The sequence below is a fragment of the Chroicocephalus ridibundus genome, chromosome 3 (genome assembly GCF_963924245.1).
Source record: "Chroicocephalus ridibundus chromosome 3, bChrRid1.1, whole genome shotgun sequence".
NCBI lineage: Eukaryota > Metazoa > Chordata > Aves > Charadriiformes > Laridae > Chroicocephalus > Chroicocephalus ridibundus.
In genome coordinates, this window is record NC_086286.1 from 3,618,637 (window position 1) to 3,635,884 (window position 17,248).

The 17,248-nt window shown below is 43.5% G+C and overlaps 1 protein-coding gene across 2 annotated transcripts in view; it reads left to right on the top strand.

The window, feature by feature from the left end:
* Positions 1 to 2,353: 2,353 nt before the first annotated feature.
* PLCB1 (phospholipase C beta 1) overlaps positions 2,354 to 17,248 on the top strand; it is a 398,333-nt gene continuing 383,438 nt past the window's right edge. For both annotated transcript variants that reach the window (XM_063331245.1, XM_063331246.1), the window contains exons 1-2: positions 2,354 to 2,806; positions 14,821 to 14,898. In XM_063331245.1, coding sequence (XP_063187315.1) covers positions 2,708 to 2,806; positions 14,821 to 14,898 — 177 coding nt within the window. In that variant the 5' untranslated portion in view covers positions 2,354 to 2,707. The remainder of the gene's footprint in view (positions 2,807 to 14,820; positions 14,899 to 17,248) is intronic.

The window sequence follows — 17,248 nt, forward strand, 5'->3', positions numbered from 1 at the left end:
GAAGTTTTGAAGTCAGTGGACCTTTGACAGTTTACACCAGCTGCGATTTAACAAATCTGGACAGTGAAGTCTGTCAGCGTTAACTTCGTCATTCTGGAACATGTTTTATGGACGAGTTTTAACAATCTGCAAAAATGTATTACGCTATAAACTTCACGGGGAAGCAAGAACAGGTTATGTTAAATAAAAAAAGAGTGAATTAACATTTTCTATGAAACCCACCTATTGGCTTTTAGACTTGTGATTCTAACTCTGCAAGTATTGCATTAATTTAGTGTTCTTCTGGTAATAGTTTTGTGGTTTGGTCTTTTTTTTTTTTTTTAGTGTAGAGGTTAGGTAGGAAGTGTCACAAGGGCCAGCGGCTCCCTGGGGACTGGGATGCTGGGGGCCACGGGGGGTGTCCCATGGGCTGGTGGGGGAGCAGGGAAGGACCTCTCCAGCCAGGGCCCATCCCACCTGTGAAAGAGAGGGCAGGCTGAGGGGGCAGCCCCCAGCCCAGGGCATCAGGCACCTCCATGGGTCTGGGTCAGGGTGTCAGCCTGTGGGTGGGGGTCAGGATCAGGCCCAGTGAGGGGAAGCAGGACCAGACACAGCACCAGGATGGCAGGGTCACGGGGATGGGGCTGGGCTGAGGCCATGCTAGGACACCAGCCCATGGATGTGGTGGAGCTGGAGATAGGTGTCCTGGAACATCACTGGGGCAGGGACTGACAGCCCCAGAGAAAAGCACGTGCACAGAGCTCCGCTAATTGCCACAGTAATGAATTAATCCTACCATGACATGCACAGGGTCATGGCGGAGGTGTCAGGTGCCGGTGGGAGAGGAATCCTGTTTGGCAGCATCTTCCGCCCAAACCCTCAGGGGTTTGTTCTTCCTTATGCACGGGGGACATGGGGCTATTTCCTGCGGCGTGGAGATCCATAGGTGCCAATCTGTCCAGAGTCAAATATGGTCCCTCCCAATGTGTGTAGCAGAGACCGGGCCATTTCATATACACAAAGACACTATCTGTGTCATAATTTCAAACACTGTGCATTAATCTTTATTCTCCCACTGTTTTAAAGACATTTTTGATGCTGCTATTAAGGGGGAAAAAATGAAATTATTTTGACAGGAAATGGACTTTTGTACAAGATTTCCCCTCCCGTTCCAATTTCTCTTCGTGCAGCAGCTGCTGTTGCCAGGCTGTCTTTGTTGCTATGGTGGTGTTTTGTGTGCCAGAATTTTTATATTCACTCTTGAAGAGTCACCTGATTGAATGGCTGTGCCACATAAGTTATCAGTCTCACTCATAAAGGAAATATCTGACTGCTGACGCTATTTACATATGACGTCTAGTAAATGCATCAAATGAAATATAAACATATTCCAGTGGCCACTGGGTGTGAGTTCATGGAAGTATTAATTTAACAGGTGAATTCTTTTAGTAAATGAGTGACTAAAAAAATAACAATGATCTCTCTGGGGACTACTGTCTTTAGTAGGTCTCGTTTCTTGGCATGACAGTCACACACAAGGCAGTGTCACTACACCTTGCGGCACTCGTCTCTCACGGGTAAGATTTGAGTTCCACTGTCTGCATTATTTGAAAGGTGCTTTTCTCAGAAAGACAGGGTTAAATTTTCAATGTTTCTTTTGTGGAGAGTTTTTCCGTAGAATTTAATAATCCTGCTCCTGTGGATAATTAAAGTATAATTTGGCCCAATTTAAAATGCAATTAGGATGATATAATTCCGGTGAAGCTGAGTTTTTCTTCAATCCCAAATCCTGCAAACGCTGCCCCTTATGTTTAACTCTTAGTATGTTAGGTGTGCCATTCCACCGAAGCATTTTTCGAGGCTGAAGCCTCTCTCAAAATGTAGACTTACAGCAGTAAACTCAGGACAGCAAATGACATTGAGATATTTCACATGTGTTTCTCTAAAACCAAATTTAAGAGAGTAAATTTTATTTTTCATGAATTCCTCGTCTCACCTCGCGATGCGGTCTTTCGGTGTAGCTTTTGCCATATCCTCCTTTGACCTGACTTTGATGAATGCAATTGGTTATTTATTTAAATCAGTTATTGCTCCTTTCTCCTATACGTCTACATACATTTCTACGTAGGGATCTAAAAATATAGTCAGGGAAGGGGAGAAAGCTTGCGGGGGGGAGGCCCCCGGCCGAGGTCCCCACGCCGAGCCGAGCTCGGCGTGGGGACCTCGGCCGGGGGCCTCCCCCCCACCGCGGTGGATGCTGCGCCGGCCGCCGCCGCTAGGTGGCGCCGCAACGCCGCCGGCGCGCCTCGCTGCCCTCGGCGCGGGGGAACCTCGGGGGCCGAGCCTGGCGCTGGAGGGAGGAGGAGGAGGGGCGGGCAGGGAGGGGGAACCGGAGCGGGCAGAGCCGTTCGTTCCGTGCCCCTTGCGTGCGTATGTGTGTGTGTGAGGGAGCGGGCGGGCGTGTGTGGCGAGCCGGCTGTATATAGAGGATGTGCCGCCGCATGGCTCGCCCCGGCCGCTGCCGCGCCAGGTCGCTCTTCGGGCGGCAGTGAAGCCTCTTCGCCCTCCCCGCCCGGGCAGACGCTTCCCTGCCCGCTCCGGGCGAGCGGAGCGCGGCTGCCGGCCTCTCTCCCGGGGCTGTTTCCGGCGTCCCGGCGTCCCCTCCTGAAGGCGGCCGCCTCTCCCGCGGCTTCTCCGCTCCGGGGGAGAGCGCGTCAATGCAGTGCAAATGGCCGGGGCACAGCCAGGGGTGCACGCTCTCCAGCTCAAGCCCGTCTGCGTCTCCGACAACCTGAAGAAAGGCATCAAATTCGTCAAGTGGGACGATGTGAGTAGCTCCCCCTTCTCCCCACCTCCTCCCCCTCTTCCCTTCGCCATGCCCCAACACGGGGCAGGGGCACGGCGGGGCTTATGCAACGCGCGGGGCGAATCGATCGGGCAGGAGGGCTCCGGTACAAGCGTCGGGGCCGCCGCAGGGCCGGCCCTGCCCTGCGCGGCGGCGGAGAGCCGCGGCGGGCCGGCCCGCGGGGCGCCGTGCGGAAGGGCAGGTGTGAGGCGGCGGGGCCGTCCCGCGGCGGGGGAGCTGGCGGCCGGCCGGGGATAAGTGTCCCCGGCCGGGCTGGGCGGTCGCCGTGTGAGGTCCGGGCCGAGCCGAAAGGTGTTGTTAAACCGCCGGGCAAACTTTCTCCAAAGGTTCTCCCGGCTCACTTCGCTTGGCCGGTGCGAGTTGAGTTGAGCTGGCTCCTTTGGCGAGTGTGTTTCCCTCCTGCCGCCCTTGTTTTATTTTGCACGTTGTCACCTCTGTAGCCGCAACGTAGTTGTTTCAACCTGTTCCCTATCTCTTGTTCCATCTCCCCTTTCCTCCTCCTGGCTTCTCGCCTTCCTTCTGGCTCCTGCCCTCCTCTTTTCTCTGTCTCTGGTGGGGTTGTCAAGCCCTGGACGTGTTCTCCCGGGGCTCTCTGTTTGGGTACCCCTGCTCATCTTCCTTCCACTGCAGAAGGCGCTCATCTTTCTTGGCTTATTAGGGCATGAGACTTGCCTCAAAATCGTATCTGCTTTCCCTTTACCACTTGCTGCTTCCCAACCCTTTACACTTGTATTGCCTCACATAGGAGAGGAGTGTGGTTTTCACTTCACCTTTGGTAGCACAGCTGTTCAGCAGCTGCTATTTCTTTCTTCACTTGCAGGCTATGCCTGTGACTGTTTCAGAGAAAGATAGTCTTTCTCTGCTTAGCTTTCCTTTTCTCAGACCATGAAAGTAAGTCTGCTGTACTGCACAGAAGGAAAACAGAAAGGACAAGTCCTCTACTAGCCTTCCTCCTACAATAGGACATTGGATGTTTGTGTCTCAGTTGCGCATGGAGGAGCGGGTGCCCCAAAAAGTCTGTCTGTGAATGGTATCTGGAGTCAGAGGGGCATAGTGAGTCTCGAGCTGCAGTAGAGGAGTCGTTGGCAAGGAAGGCAGGTAGTTTGAATGTCAGGAGAACTGTTGAGGATAACTTGTTTTGAGAGCCTTAGCGCAGCTCTCAAATATTTTTTCTGTGAATTTCGGCTGTGATAAAGACACCCACAGCAACAACTGGAGGGGTAACAGAGTGAGGGAGAAGGAGCAGTTAACGTGTCTAACAACTGTTCTTGTCTTCTTACGTGTCGCTGTTTTGCCATTGCTTTCAGCCTGTCCAGCAGCCAAATGTGTGAGCCTGATCTCTATAAACCTGTGATAAACACTGTCAAGGAGGGAAAGAGCACTAAAAAACTGAGCAACTTGTCGTGTGAAATTTTATTTACCATAATAAGCTAATACGTTTTTAATAAGCTCAGTGACCTGACCTTGTCTGCGGCAGTAAACATTGGCTTGACACAGGTTATTCATGTTCGGAAGATAGATGGGAGCTAAGCTTGAATGACTTGCCTGAGAAAATGTTTCCTCCGTTTCATGTTTTCCTTAGTATAGGAAAAGGCAACATAACCTCTGCCTTGTCATTGCAGGTATTATTTTATTTTTGGTAAGCTACCAAGAAATTTCCACAGGTATATGCAGAGGTCAAGTTAATGCTGATTTAGGTCTCCAGACTGAAAGTCCTAGCAGGTAGGCAACAGTTTAAATTATTAGTTTAAGTGCTATTTCCAAAGTAGTGTATTGTATATATAAATTTGGAGGAGAAGAGGTGTTCTCCACGCACAATGTTCAGCGGCTAACCTGTCTGCTATAGACTAATTGGAAAAAAGCCTTTCAGTTGTAAACCTGAAAGCTGCGGTAATAAACTATGGCTAAATTCTGGCAAAAGATGTGCATTTCAGGTAAAAGGTGTTCTTCAGCGATACACAGGTATTACCTGGGACGCGTGACTGAGATGAGAAAGAGCCCTGTTGTGTTTAGTGAGCGCTTTCACAGCCGCCTTGTGAAAGCTGCTGCCTATTGAGCCTCACTGTGCATGAATAGTAGCATTAACTCATTGTTGACCGTATGTTGTGTGTATATGTATGCATTTTCTGCCTCCCAGTCCCCCTGTCTTGCCTGTAGTGTTTCTTCTCACCGGTGGAAGCCCTGAAAAATCAAAGATTTCAAGGGAAATGAATCTCCTTTGGTACTCTGGCTGTAAGAAGGTCTTGAGACGTGAATGCATGTTTGGTGACTTTGAAAAGTACTTGCCATTGAGTAGCCAATATCCACTTCAGAGCCTTTGTTTTCTATCAAATTAATCTGCTTGAAGGGTTTTTAAAAATGATGATTATTAATCTGAACCTCTGTGGTCTCTCATGTAAATAGGCATGCACAAACTCTCCAGTGAAACAATAGGCTGTAATGAGAAATAGTAAACTACAAAATGTAACAGTAAAATGGAATTGACCGTAATGAGTACTTTGTATCTGCTGTGCTCACAGGGCTGTTCGGAAACGCGAGGCTCACATACTGATGTTTATTACGCATCATTTTCTATTTACTGTGTCTGAGTGAGAACAGGAGTTCAGTTTTTCCACATTGCCTGTGCACTGGGGCAGCATTCGTTCCTGTCCAAGGCATACCCTTGTAGTACACTTTCCTGTTGGTTTGTTTTGCAGCTCAAAGACGGCTCTATTGACTTTGCTTTGCGTTTCATAAAGCAAAAGAGTGTTTTCGGTAAATTCCTATGACTTGTACCAAGTTTCAGCCCCAAGCAAAATTTTTCCAGCTAAGTTATAAATCTCTGAAAAGTAGTGTCTTTTTAAAATGGGAATGCTGGAAGGATTTAAACCAGAGCATGAAAGGCGTGTAAGGAATTTCATAGTGTATAGAGTAACAGTTATTAAAGAATGTATTTGCCAGCTTTTTAGAAGGATGCTGCAGTGTGGCGCGCAGAACAGTCTGACAAAAACTGTAGTGATACAGACTTTCAAAGCGATCCATCCATGGACTTCCCGTCCTGAGCTTCTAGTAGTGCTGTGCCTCATTAGTAACTCTGAGGCTGCTAATAAGCAGATATGGTACTGCTGTTGTTATATGGACCTCCTCTCTGAGGAACAGCAGCAAAGTCTGCTTCATGTTACACCCGTATCTCACCCACAGCCTCCCCCCCACCGACCCTCACCACACCCCCCAGTGTGATGATGATCCAGTTTGAAAGAGAAATGCCTTGCCAGAGCTTTGCAAAGAGGAGAGGAAGAGGTTACATCAACCACTCAAGGTCACGTACAGGCAGGTAGAAGGCAAGCAGCTCAGGAGGCTTGAAACTCCATTTCCTCTGCGGACCATCTTCAGTTTCTAAATTGCAAAAGCATTAGGATCAATTAAAAAGGCCTGGCTTTCCAAGACAAGTCACACTTGTGCATCCGGATAGGATGTAATATCACTTATACTGCCCAATGCCTAACAGAGTCTAGTCACAAATTACGTTTTGGATCAGGGTATAAAGCACTAACGTCAAACAGATGATTGTTCTCCTGTTACTTTTCCTTGCACTGTTTCTGTTTTATTCTATGACAGTATTACAGGTTGGAAAACAAATTTTAGAATTAACTCTTGTTCTTGATGTATAGATTGGTTTCACAAGGCGCTGAATGGAAATAGCTAATGTTTGAATAGGTGAAAGATAAAAGTGACTGGTTGCTTAGGTGCGTTGTTTTTGTGGATGTATGCATGTGTGTGTCTGGTTTAAGATGCCAGTTAGCTGAGCAATCTCTCCTTCAAGTCGTGTTTCTTCATGCTGCCTTCAGTTGGGCCTTTATAACCACTTTTCCCTTACTACTGGGAAAAGACCCTCAGTCTCTTAAGCACTGGTCTGGTCTGGTCTTTGAACAGATGCACTCCCTTATTCCTAGAGAGAAGCAATAGCTGTGAGAGAGGCGCAACGCTTAGACAAGAATGGACTTGATACGCTGCTATAGTGAAACTCAGGTTATAATAGCTTTTCCTGGTGAGAGTTTTAAAACGGTTAAATAAATAAATAAAGAGGATGCAATTAAGTCCACTGGTGAAGCTTTTTTGTAGGGGGTTAAACTTAATGTAGCAGAATGTGTTGCTAGCTGAGAAGGTTAATGAAACCTGAGTATAAAGGGCAACTTCTCTCACAACTGATCTGACGTCTGAAGGGGCTGAAACCTGCCTTTTTTGCTTCATTTTTCTGTAGTGGGAACAAGATTGACATCACTGAGTTAACAAATAGCTCGGCAGCTAGAGCACAGTTGAACTGATGGTTTTTAAGAGCAGTAATGGGCACACTGAAGCCAGTTAATACGATGGTGTATATTCAAAATTAGATTTGTTTTCAGTACTTGCTTAAAGGCTTTCTTATCTTCCCTAGTGATAATATGTTCTTTGCATAAAGAATTTGACTGGTCTCTCTGTGACTTACACTATTTACTTTTACTCGCAAGTTAACTACATCAGTAAGGTAATGTAACTCTACCTAAATTGAGGGACATGATTCCAGTTTTATAACCACATGTTTTTTCTAAATATTTGGTTACTGAAACAAACGTCCTGATAGGTAGCATTGTTTAGTGGCTACAGCACTTCACCAGGTGTTACAGTGAGCAGCAAAAATGAACCTAGGTCTTTTAAGTTCTCTTTTAATGCCTTTCTCTTAGAGCACTTCGTCTTTGGAGAACATTTTTGAGCTCAGATGCTGAGTGCTATGTAAAGTTTTCATGCTTCTTTATTTGTTTAGAATCTTTTAAAGAAGATTATCAAGAGTATGAGATACATCCCCTTTAACCTTACAAGTAAATATAACATCAGAGTATCATTATCATGGATAAACTGAGATCAAACAAAGAAAAAACCTGGAAATTTTCTGAAGTGATTTTAAGATGTTGATATTCAAGTAACTAATTTTTTTCCCTGACTTTTTTTTTTTGTTTTTCAACTCTGCACAAGTCTGTCAGTACAGTACATGACTGAGGCCATGAAAAATGAGCCACCATTGTTCTGTGTGTATAAAACTAAAACAATAAACTGAAAAGAGTTTATTTTTTCTGAATGTTTTCAGTCTGGAGGGAAGAAGTTAGTCCAACATTCTGAAGTTTTTGTTGTTTTTTCTTTCTTTGTTGCTAATCTTTATGTAGTAAGCAAATACCAGCTCTGTGCTATATAAAAATATTTTACCTAAATGAGTAGAAGTTGTGGTTTTTGGCCTTTTGCAGCATAGAAGAGTAATTGGATTGAGTGTAAAACTTCTGAACATTTAACGTTTAGTAAAGAGGAAAGCCTGAACTTGGTTGACTCCATTGGGAAGCTCTTGCTAACTTTAGCTTGGGGGGAAAAAGATTTGGATCCCCTACAGAATGGTTAGATGCCTGCCTGGGAAGATCTGGTGAAGAATTTACACATTCAAGTCACAGATAACACCTGTGTTATTGTAGTGTCTGAGCCCTTTGGAGTGTTGGTAGATACTAGGGAAACTGAAAACCAGAAAAGAGCTTTTAAGTAAACGAGGAATTCTTTGTGAAAGGGGAGCTAACTGAATTTAAGTTGTGCACTGCATGCTTTCTTGAATGCTCAAGACTTTTTTCTTAACAAAGGCTGTAGTGAAATAGAGTTAACTAATCATTATGGAGTCGTTTGTCTATTATAAAGTAAATGCTTCATAAGCACTTTTTAATTTATTTTCACAAGACCTATTAGATGACAAAATGTGTTCCCAATTGCACTGTAGTAGGTCCAAAAAAAGAGACCAACACAAAAACTTACCGATTTTTAATCTGTGATTAGATACCTTGGACCTAATTTTCAGACTGTGTAGCACTATGCAGTCAGATGTTCAGAATGCTTCCCCAGTGACTTCAGATGAATTTGGGCTCAGCATATCTGAAAATTAGAAAATGAAACGTGGAAATACAATTCCAGTATTCCCTCAAAATCAGAACACAGCATTTATGCCCATGAACAGAACGATTTAAATGATTTGCTCAGCGTCCCATAAGAACTCTCTGGCAGAGATAAAATCTTCCCCGTTGGCATTTGGCTACTTTTGCTATAAGGTTCTCCGTTTATTCCTTCTTTCTTGACTGCGTACTTTGCAACATCTACGACTAATAAGGACTCATGTGGACAAATCAAGACTACATGCAGTAAGGCTATAATTAGCCCAAGACTACGAACATCTTGAGAAATGAGACAAGGTAGTCTGCTTCTGAGAAACAAAGCCTGTTCAAGGTTCTTTTAAACTTGCAGGAAGTTAGTCTTTAATTAGCAGAATGATGACTTCTGTCCTGTGGTGCCATCACCAAAGTTTTTCCAGGGTTTAACCACTCCGTGAAGAATGTTTTCCTGCATGTTCCTGTTGAACAAGTGGGATTTCATTTTATGGGTCCTGTAAACTCAATTCCAGTTTTGATTATTTTTTTTTGTCCTGCTTCCAACCTCCAGCACTCATTTCACCTTCTCCAACATTTCCTTCTCACAAGCTGTTCCTTTACATGGCAGATCTGATTCTTCTGCCCTCAGTAAAAGAGGGCATCTGTACCCTTCCAGATTATTTCAGGGGTTCATTGCAAAACCGGGGGATGGGTACTCTCTCCCTGTCATTCGTTGTTCAGCTGTCAGCCTAAAGATATTTATAGTGCTAATTGTTTGGGTAATCCTGCTTAGTTCCAGTCTGGGTACACCCAGTGTATGATGGAATTTAACAGCTAATATATCGTCTGACCATGTGTAAACTGTGGTTTTGCTCTCCCTTCTCCTTCGCTCCCTCTCCACTCCTCCAAGCCTGTAATCCCCCGGCTTGTGGGGTGGCAGGAAAACTCTTTGCGGGGACTCTTCTCCACTTACACCCTTGCTCCAACCAGAGTTCAAGCCCTTTTGCCAAAGTAAAAGAAAAGCTGCAGAATATTTTGCCCCTGCCAGAAACAATCTGTTTCTTAGCGTTGTGTTTTGAAGCAGTTTGGCAGAAATTTTCCAGGAGAAGGTTCAAGCAGATGAAATAATGATGTGTGTAAAAGTTTTCAGGTTATATTTGGAGATGTTTGATGTCTCTCAAAATCTGAGGCAAAACCAGGAAACAACAGTCTGGCTTAATAAGGCAGTGCCGTGAGCCCCATCTGTTTTAAGAGCTGGAGATAAAGGCTGGTCTGCTTTTTTTCTTAAAATCTGTTGATGTGAATTTTGACTGCAACCGTTTCTAAGAAATGTCATCATTATCTATATATGATTTATTAAAACACATGCTCATCTGACTCATGGTCTTGCTAGTTGACATGGTACATGTAGATTTTCATTCCCCTGTAGGTATTTTCAAGATCCTTTAGGAGCTCTTCATCTATGGCAGGATTGACCTGTACTTGCATTGCAGGCACGCTAGTCCCAGCCTGGGACATTCTCTGATCATTTTAACAGCCAGCTGTGCTTGGCACAAAACACAGCAGCAATAGTGTTACACTCTTGCCTTAATACATAATGAATAAAGTACAGAGAGTTCTGGGAGCAAGGGCCAAAGCCTGGGATGTAGGTGCCAGAGCGGTGCACCCTTATGTAGCCGTTCTTTCTTGCCTTGTGTCTCTTCAGGTCTTACCAGTGATGGTTGAGGAGTAGGGTAGATGGCTCCGTCCCTCGCGACTGGATGCACAGCCTGGTTGTAGGGGTGCTGTGAGGACTGGGAAACATGGGCATATAGTTAGAAAGGAACCAATGAAGGTTTGGCTTTGTATGGTAGTCTTTATTGGTCAGTAATATTAAAATGGAGGTAGCGCTTTTGGCTCGCTGATGTTAGATGTAGTTTAGGGGACCCACACTTAAAATCAGATCTTAAAATGGTTACCTGGCAGGGTCTTAAATATGTATTTGTCCATTCATCTTTTATGCCCATGTTCTGCTGTGCCTGGCTGGTAAGGTTCCCAAAGTTCTCTACGGCACTTTGTGGGCGTAAATTTGAAACCTTTTTGTTTAAAAGTAGAAAATAAAGAATATTGCTAATGCAGGGTCTGAGGTTGTACAGCCAATTAGGAGGCAACTTAATGGAATAACTATAGAACAACCACATTACTCATTTGAGGCTGTGAAATTGGAGTAAGGAATTGGCCCTAAGTCACAAATAAAAAGGCGGGGGGCCTTTAAAGGTGAAATTAAAAGCCCTTTAAAAATATTATTCACTTAAGTTTAGGCTGGTGTGATATGCAGCACACTGGGACTGCTAGGTATGGGCCACTCCAAGTCTTTATATTCAAGGAATTTGCAAAAGCAATCTGTCAGAAACCAAGCCACTGCTTGGCACAGGCACCCCTAGGTGGCATTAAAAAAGCCTGATAACCCACAACTATTTGCATCGTTTACTGGGATGTTCTGTCTTTCTCTTCTTCCTCTCCCCTCTCTGATTACATCTGATTTTTGCCTTGGTCACCTCCTCCTGCTTCTTTGCTTGTATTCTTGGAAGTATCCCAAGAATCTGGGGCTCCTACCCAAAGGGCTGCTTGCTTTGTTGATATCCAGAGGATTGTAAGAGCTATGCCCCTACTAAACACCTAAATATGTATTAATTTCCAATTAATTGGAAACAGTGACCTTCCCCCTCCCCCCATTTTATTCTCACATTCTGGATCTAAGTGGGTTAGGGAAGAAATGAATGTCAGCTCCCTATTTGTTTATCCTTCAAGTTTTGTTTGTTTCTTTTTTCCCCCTTTATCTGTTGTGTCCTGTCTGCTGCCCTCTTCTTCAGAGTTGCTTACGGTTGGAAAATCTGTTCAGGAGAGTTACGAGATAGGTCAGCTCTTTAGGTGAGGAAATTGAATTAATGGGCTTCAGGATACTCTCCTGAATGACCTGCAGGTTGGGTAATAAACCAGTTATTTCCCCTATAGTGCAATAGTTTTTGTAAAGAAACGCACCAGACAATTGTCACTTGAAACAAGTTTCTATTTCAGTGCCTCGAACCACTGCTCTTCTTAAATGTATACTGTATAAAGGGTTTTTCATGTATCTTTTCAATTGTTGCCTGCCTTTGCAAGCCCCGATTGCAGAGCAGCATAAAAGCAGCAGACCTGTTCCATGTGCCAAAGGACCACGTTGATGCGGAGCAGGGCTTGCTGAGCTGACTGAAGTTTGTTTCCATTCCCCTACACCCAGAAGTAACAAGTGTGACTTTTGGTGGCAGGGACTTACAAGAGTTACAGCTAGCTTGTAGAATACGTAAACCTATAAAACATTGTGCAGATGACTTTTATTGCTGCTGTTAACTGTGTGGAAGCATTCCTAAGACACACGTACGAAGTTATTCTCAGACCCTGTGCTTGTATACAGCATGACAGTGCGGGGTTCTCATGTTCACGAGCACGTTAACTGGGCTATACTTGATGTCAGAGTAGTGTAGTTAATTTAGAAAAAAGGCATAATGCACAACTGCCTTTTTCTGATTTTAAAAAAAACACACCCAAAACAACAAGCAAACAACTTCCTGGAGCACAGAGCACCTTAAATTAAGACTCATCATTATCCGTGTCAAGATGAGGTTTCCTTTATGTCACCTAATAGATATCGAAGGCTCTTTCCCTCCATCTTCCGCTCTTTTGAGTCTGATTATAGTCAACATTTTACAGCCCACATCTACAAAAGTATTACTTTGACAGCTGTATGTCATCAGTGCAGACAAATCCACACAGCTTTTGGGTTGAAGCAACTGATTTGAAGTGATTAACCCGCAAAATTGATTAATCCTAAACATAATCGCTTCATGCCTGTCTGTTTCCCATCACTTCCTTCTCTCCCTCCCCCCCCCCCCCCCCCCCCCCGAAGCTGTGTATATCTCATTGGAAAGCAGAAGGACACTTAGTCTTTTTCTTTCCTTATTTTGCGTATTTACAGACAGTCTGCACAGGACATAACGAAATAAGCTTAAAAAAGAGAGTTATATCTCCAGAGTATGGCGGGCTTTTTTCTATTTTTGAAAGGCAGAGGTTTGAGAATACTTCTGTAGAAGCTTGTGGATGTAGACTAGACAACTAGTCAACGTCTCTTCAGGACTTGTCATTTTTTTAAAAATAAGTTTGCATGTTACACTCAAACAGTACGTGACTCTCAGGTGTACAAGATAACTAGGAGCTATGAAGAAACAGGCAAAAAATAGATGGCACAAATTCGGTATGTCCGTTCCCTTAGGGAGTGCGCATACAATGCTGTTTTCTTGCAATGAGGCAAAGAAGGGCCAGTGGCACTATGTCCCAGCTGGGACATTCCCGTGATACCGCCTGGCATTGGTACAGCCACACTTGTTCCTGGCCTCCGACAGCTGACTTGGCACCCGTTTGAGTGTCAATGTACCTGTGGCGTAGTTAATCCACAGCCCAGATCTTCCAGTTATAAAGAGGACTTTTATACTCAATTAAGGGTTTGATCTTGTATTTCTTAGGGTAGAACTTGCTCTTCTATTTGTATTTCTGCTGTGCTGAGATAAAAACACGCTTCATGCTTGACTCCATTTTATTCTTCTATTTGCTCCCCTGCAGGCTTCTGACTGGTGCTGGGCTTGTCACTTCGCTTCTTTGGGTCTCATTTTTCCAGCTGCAAACTGGGAATAATTCAACTTCCCTGTTTCATGAATGCCCGTTGTTGGGAGTTCAGGACTCTGTCACAAAGGCCTGTACTGGTAGCATAATATAGACAAGTGTTACCTTCTTGCCTTGGAAATGGCACTTGCATAAGTTAGTGTTTGTTTGTTTATGATAATGTCACTTGCATCAACTTTATTTGCACTTAGAAAAAACACAGTTAAGTGTTTGATTTAAATTTGAACCTATTAGAGCCCATTTGTTTTCCTTAAAGGAATGTAAACTGACCTCACGTACTGCTGCTTGCTTTGGAAACAGATGCATGCTAAAGCTGTAAAATACCTGTAATACTTTAACAGAAATATACCTCCTTTTGGAGGAGGAATTGTGTGTTTATCCTGCGGAGATAAGGCTTAGGCAATGTTTCTGTCTGCCTGTCTTCCCCCTCCTTCCTGTGCTGCCTCCATAACTTTTAAATCAAGGCTGGCAAACAAGTAGAGGTCTCTAAACAACAGCATTTTTACAGATGTCATGAAAAATAGTAGAGGAAAGAGAGGAATAATCCTATTAAGATGAGCCTGCACTGATGTCAATTATTGTTAAGCACCAGGGAATCCTGGTGGGTGAGAGGTATAATGAACTCCCACCTGCAGGAAAGGCTTTAGTTAGAGTTTGTGTCTCCTGAGTCAGGTACCTGCTGTCAGTAAGAATATATGAATATGTAGGAAACCAGGCTGCCTTACGTCCAGTACTTAGAAATGGGCTTGGTTTTAAATGACCTGAGTTAAGGATGTTACTAGAGTAGACAGATTTTCACCTGATTTGGAGGTGGGGTGGAATGTATATACTCCCATTACTAAAATCTTCATAGTTGGATTGTAGAAAAAAAAGAAAAATACTACTAGAAATTAATTGACAAAAGTCTTAATGTAGTGGATATTATTTCAGGTTTTCTAGGCAAATTCAGTCTTCGTATGTTAAAGCTTATAGTCATTTAGCTCTTGTCTATATCTGAAGGTTAATTTGGATCAAGGTGGGCAGTGGACTTCTGATAACTATAGCACTTTGCTATGTCGGCTCTAGTTTGACAGTTAGCATGTTGTGTCTGTTTAACTTCATCTACTTCCAGTTTTTCTGGAGTAACTCCATGTGTTGACAAGTCTGGAGTTATTTAGTGCTGTCTTCTCAGTAATGGAAATACGTTATGTCAGAAAAATGGAGATTAGGCAGGTGATACTAAATTCTTTTAATGACATCTTGCTAGTGATACCTTCAGGGTGATTTCTAGATGTTGCAATTCATTAATATGGGTGGCAAAGCAGCTAGTGCATAATTATGTGTTCTGTGTGCTGACATGGATTTCTTTGTTTGTCTTTTTTTTTCTTCCAGGACTCTACTGTTGTGACTCCAATCATTCTCAGAACGGATCCGCAGGGATTTTTCTTTTACTGGACAGATCAAAATAAGGTAAGAGAAAAATGTTCCTGCTCTGGAATGGTTCTTTCTATTTACTGTGGTTTGATGGGCAGGAGTCAGGAGGCTTTGCATGCCAGTCCTGGCACAGCAGACAAGCATTACATCAGCATATGTTCCTCTGCTCTTCTGGGCAGCAAACACAACAGGCCTGTGCCTCATACACTGTGCACAAAACTTGGAGAGGTAATTTCTAGCCATGTTAACGATCTGATGGCCAGCGAGGTCTATAATTGTTCTGGTTTACCGGCAAGGATCCATTTGGGATGCTGTTGTGGTTCATAGTTGGCTTGTGGTTTTTCTGTCTTGCCTTCCGTAGACTGAGGACTTTGGCTGTGGTGCACGGCAGACCCAAAATTCCCAGTGGCCAGAGCTCCCTTTGAATTCTTCCTGCTGAACTGCCGCGTGCTCCCTGGCCATGCCTAGTGTGCCACGTCACCACCAAGTTCTTACTAATCCTCGCTGGACACTTGCTTTCTTTAAAAAACATTCCAGTATGCTTAGATCACTATTATGGCTGGGGAGCTGTTGGGAAAGCTCATGGCCTGATTCATTGCTGCGTTACTCCACTTTCACATCCGTGTCACCCCTTGAAATCAGCACTGTCACATTTCCAGCTGCTGGAGGCTGTGGAGCTGCACCGGGGTGAAAGAGTATCAGTACCCTGAGTGATTGGGTGCAGTTTGTTTCATATATCTGACATATAGTTGCAAATTATTGTTGCGATTGTTATAGCAAAATACTGTATGAAAACTAGGAGCTGAATGTGTTCCTCCTTTTTTTGCAGATAATTTTTTCAAGTACTTAGGAAAAAAGTGCTTGTACAGGTTCCCTGTTGAAAATGGTGTTAGAGCTTGGTAGTGCTTGAGCTTTGGTCCTGTGTGGGAGAATACGCCAAAATGACTAAATACGTACTTGTAGTATTCTGGTCACGGAAACCTGGTTTACCAGTTGAGTAGCTGTTTTTCAGGAGTTCCTGTTGCTTTCATGTTTAGATATCAGTGCAAAATTGCTTGAGAAGGTAGCAACCATTAAAGGTGCAGACTGCACAGGCAATTTGCTATTAACATTAAATCATATTTATCTTCCTACGTTTGCTTTTTAGAGGAGATAGAGCACAGTTTTGAGTCACTGTATTTGGAAATCATGTCATGGGGTTATAATAAAAATCTTGTCTTTGCTTGTGCTTGTACAAGGTGGTGGTTAATAGCGGGTTCATCTGTTGACAGTCCAGAATTGTTAAATTACTGCCTAAAGATGCAAAGTGAATTCCCCCAGAAGTTGAAGGCTGTGACTGATTTATACCAACCCCACAGCTGTGCCAGAACACAGTGCAGTCTTCTGTTTTGTTCCTTTCCTTGCATAAACTAATTGTATAAGCTGAAAAATAACAGCGAACTTTGTAATAATAAGTGGAAGCCCAGAGTTAATTGGAGAGTTTATTTCACTTTTTAATATGTTTGGCACTAAGACCTCCTTCAGTTTCCTACTGTTGTCTGTAAAAACAATGTCTTGAAGCAGTTCTGTGAAGAATAGCTATTTATAGAATTGTTGTTCTCATATTCATGAAAAAAATGTATTTATAATGCTCAGAGCATTTTTTAAAAGGTTGGGTATTTGTACAAGAGACGTAAGTGTCAGTTTGATTTTCAAACTTGCAAATCAAGCCTCTGTAAAGGGCAACAAGAGGACTTTTTGCTGGTTAATAATTCATGACGACTAGGTGAAGCTTGTTTCTAAACACCATCCTAGCAGTGTCTATTTGAAGAAAGTCAGTATATTTCTATTGGGGTGCTGATAGCGCAAAGACTGGGAAGGAAATGCCACTTTCTGCTTTTGCAGAGAATGGTTGGGTTCATGCTTATTGTGCAATTACAGATATATTAAAAAAGGAGGTTATATAGGAAATTCTCTTCATTTGCTTCCCTTTGTGTAAAGTGATCCTGTGATGACAGTGGAACTATAAGAAGAAATAATGTCAGGACAATACATCCTCTATGTGATTGCTTTCTCTTTTTTTCCCCTAGTTATTATTTTTTAAGCAATTGCTTTTGTCATAACCAGGGCCTGTTATTTTCTGAGTATGGAAGGACAGGCCTTGCTAAACAAAGTGATGAACTGAGAGAAACCTCCATCCTTGGTCAGACACGTTTTCCTGGGAGCTGACTACAAATGGGTATGGAGACAAGGCAGGAGTCGCAGCCGTCTTTCTATCCTGTTTGCCAGACACTGTGCAAAGCAGCAGATTACTGCCTGGATAATGGTATGGCTTTTAAATTAGGAATCTGGCTCCTTTGGTTGCTGTTGCGTTATCAGTAAAGTTATATAAAAATTACGTGAATCA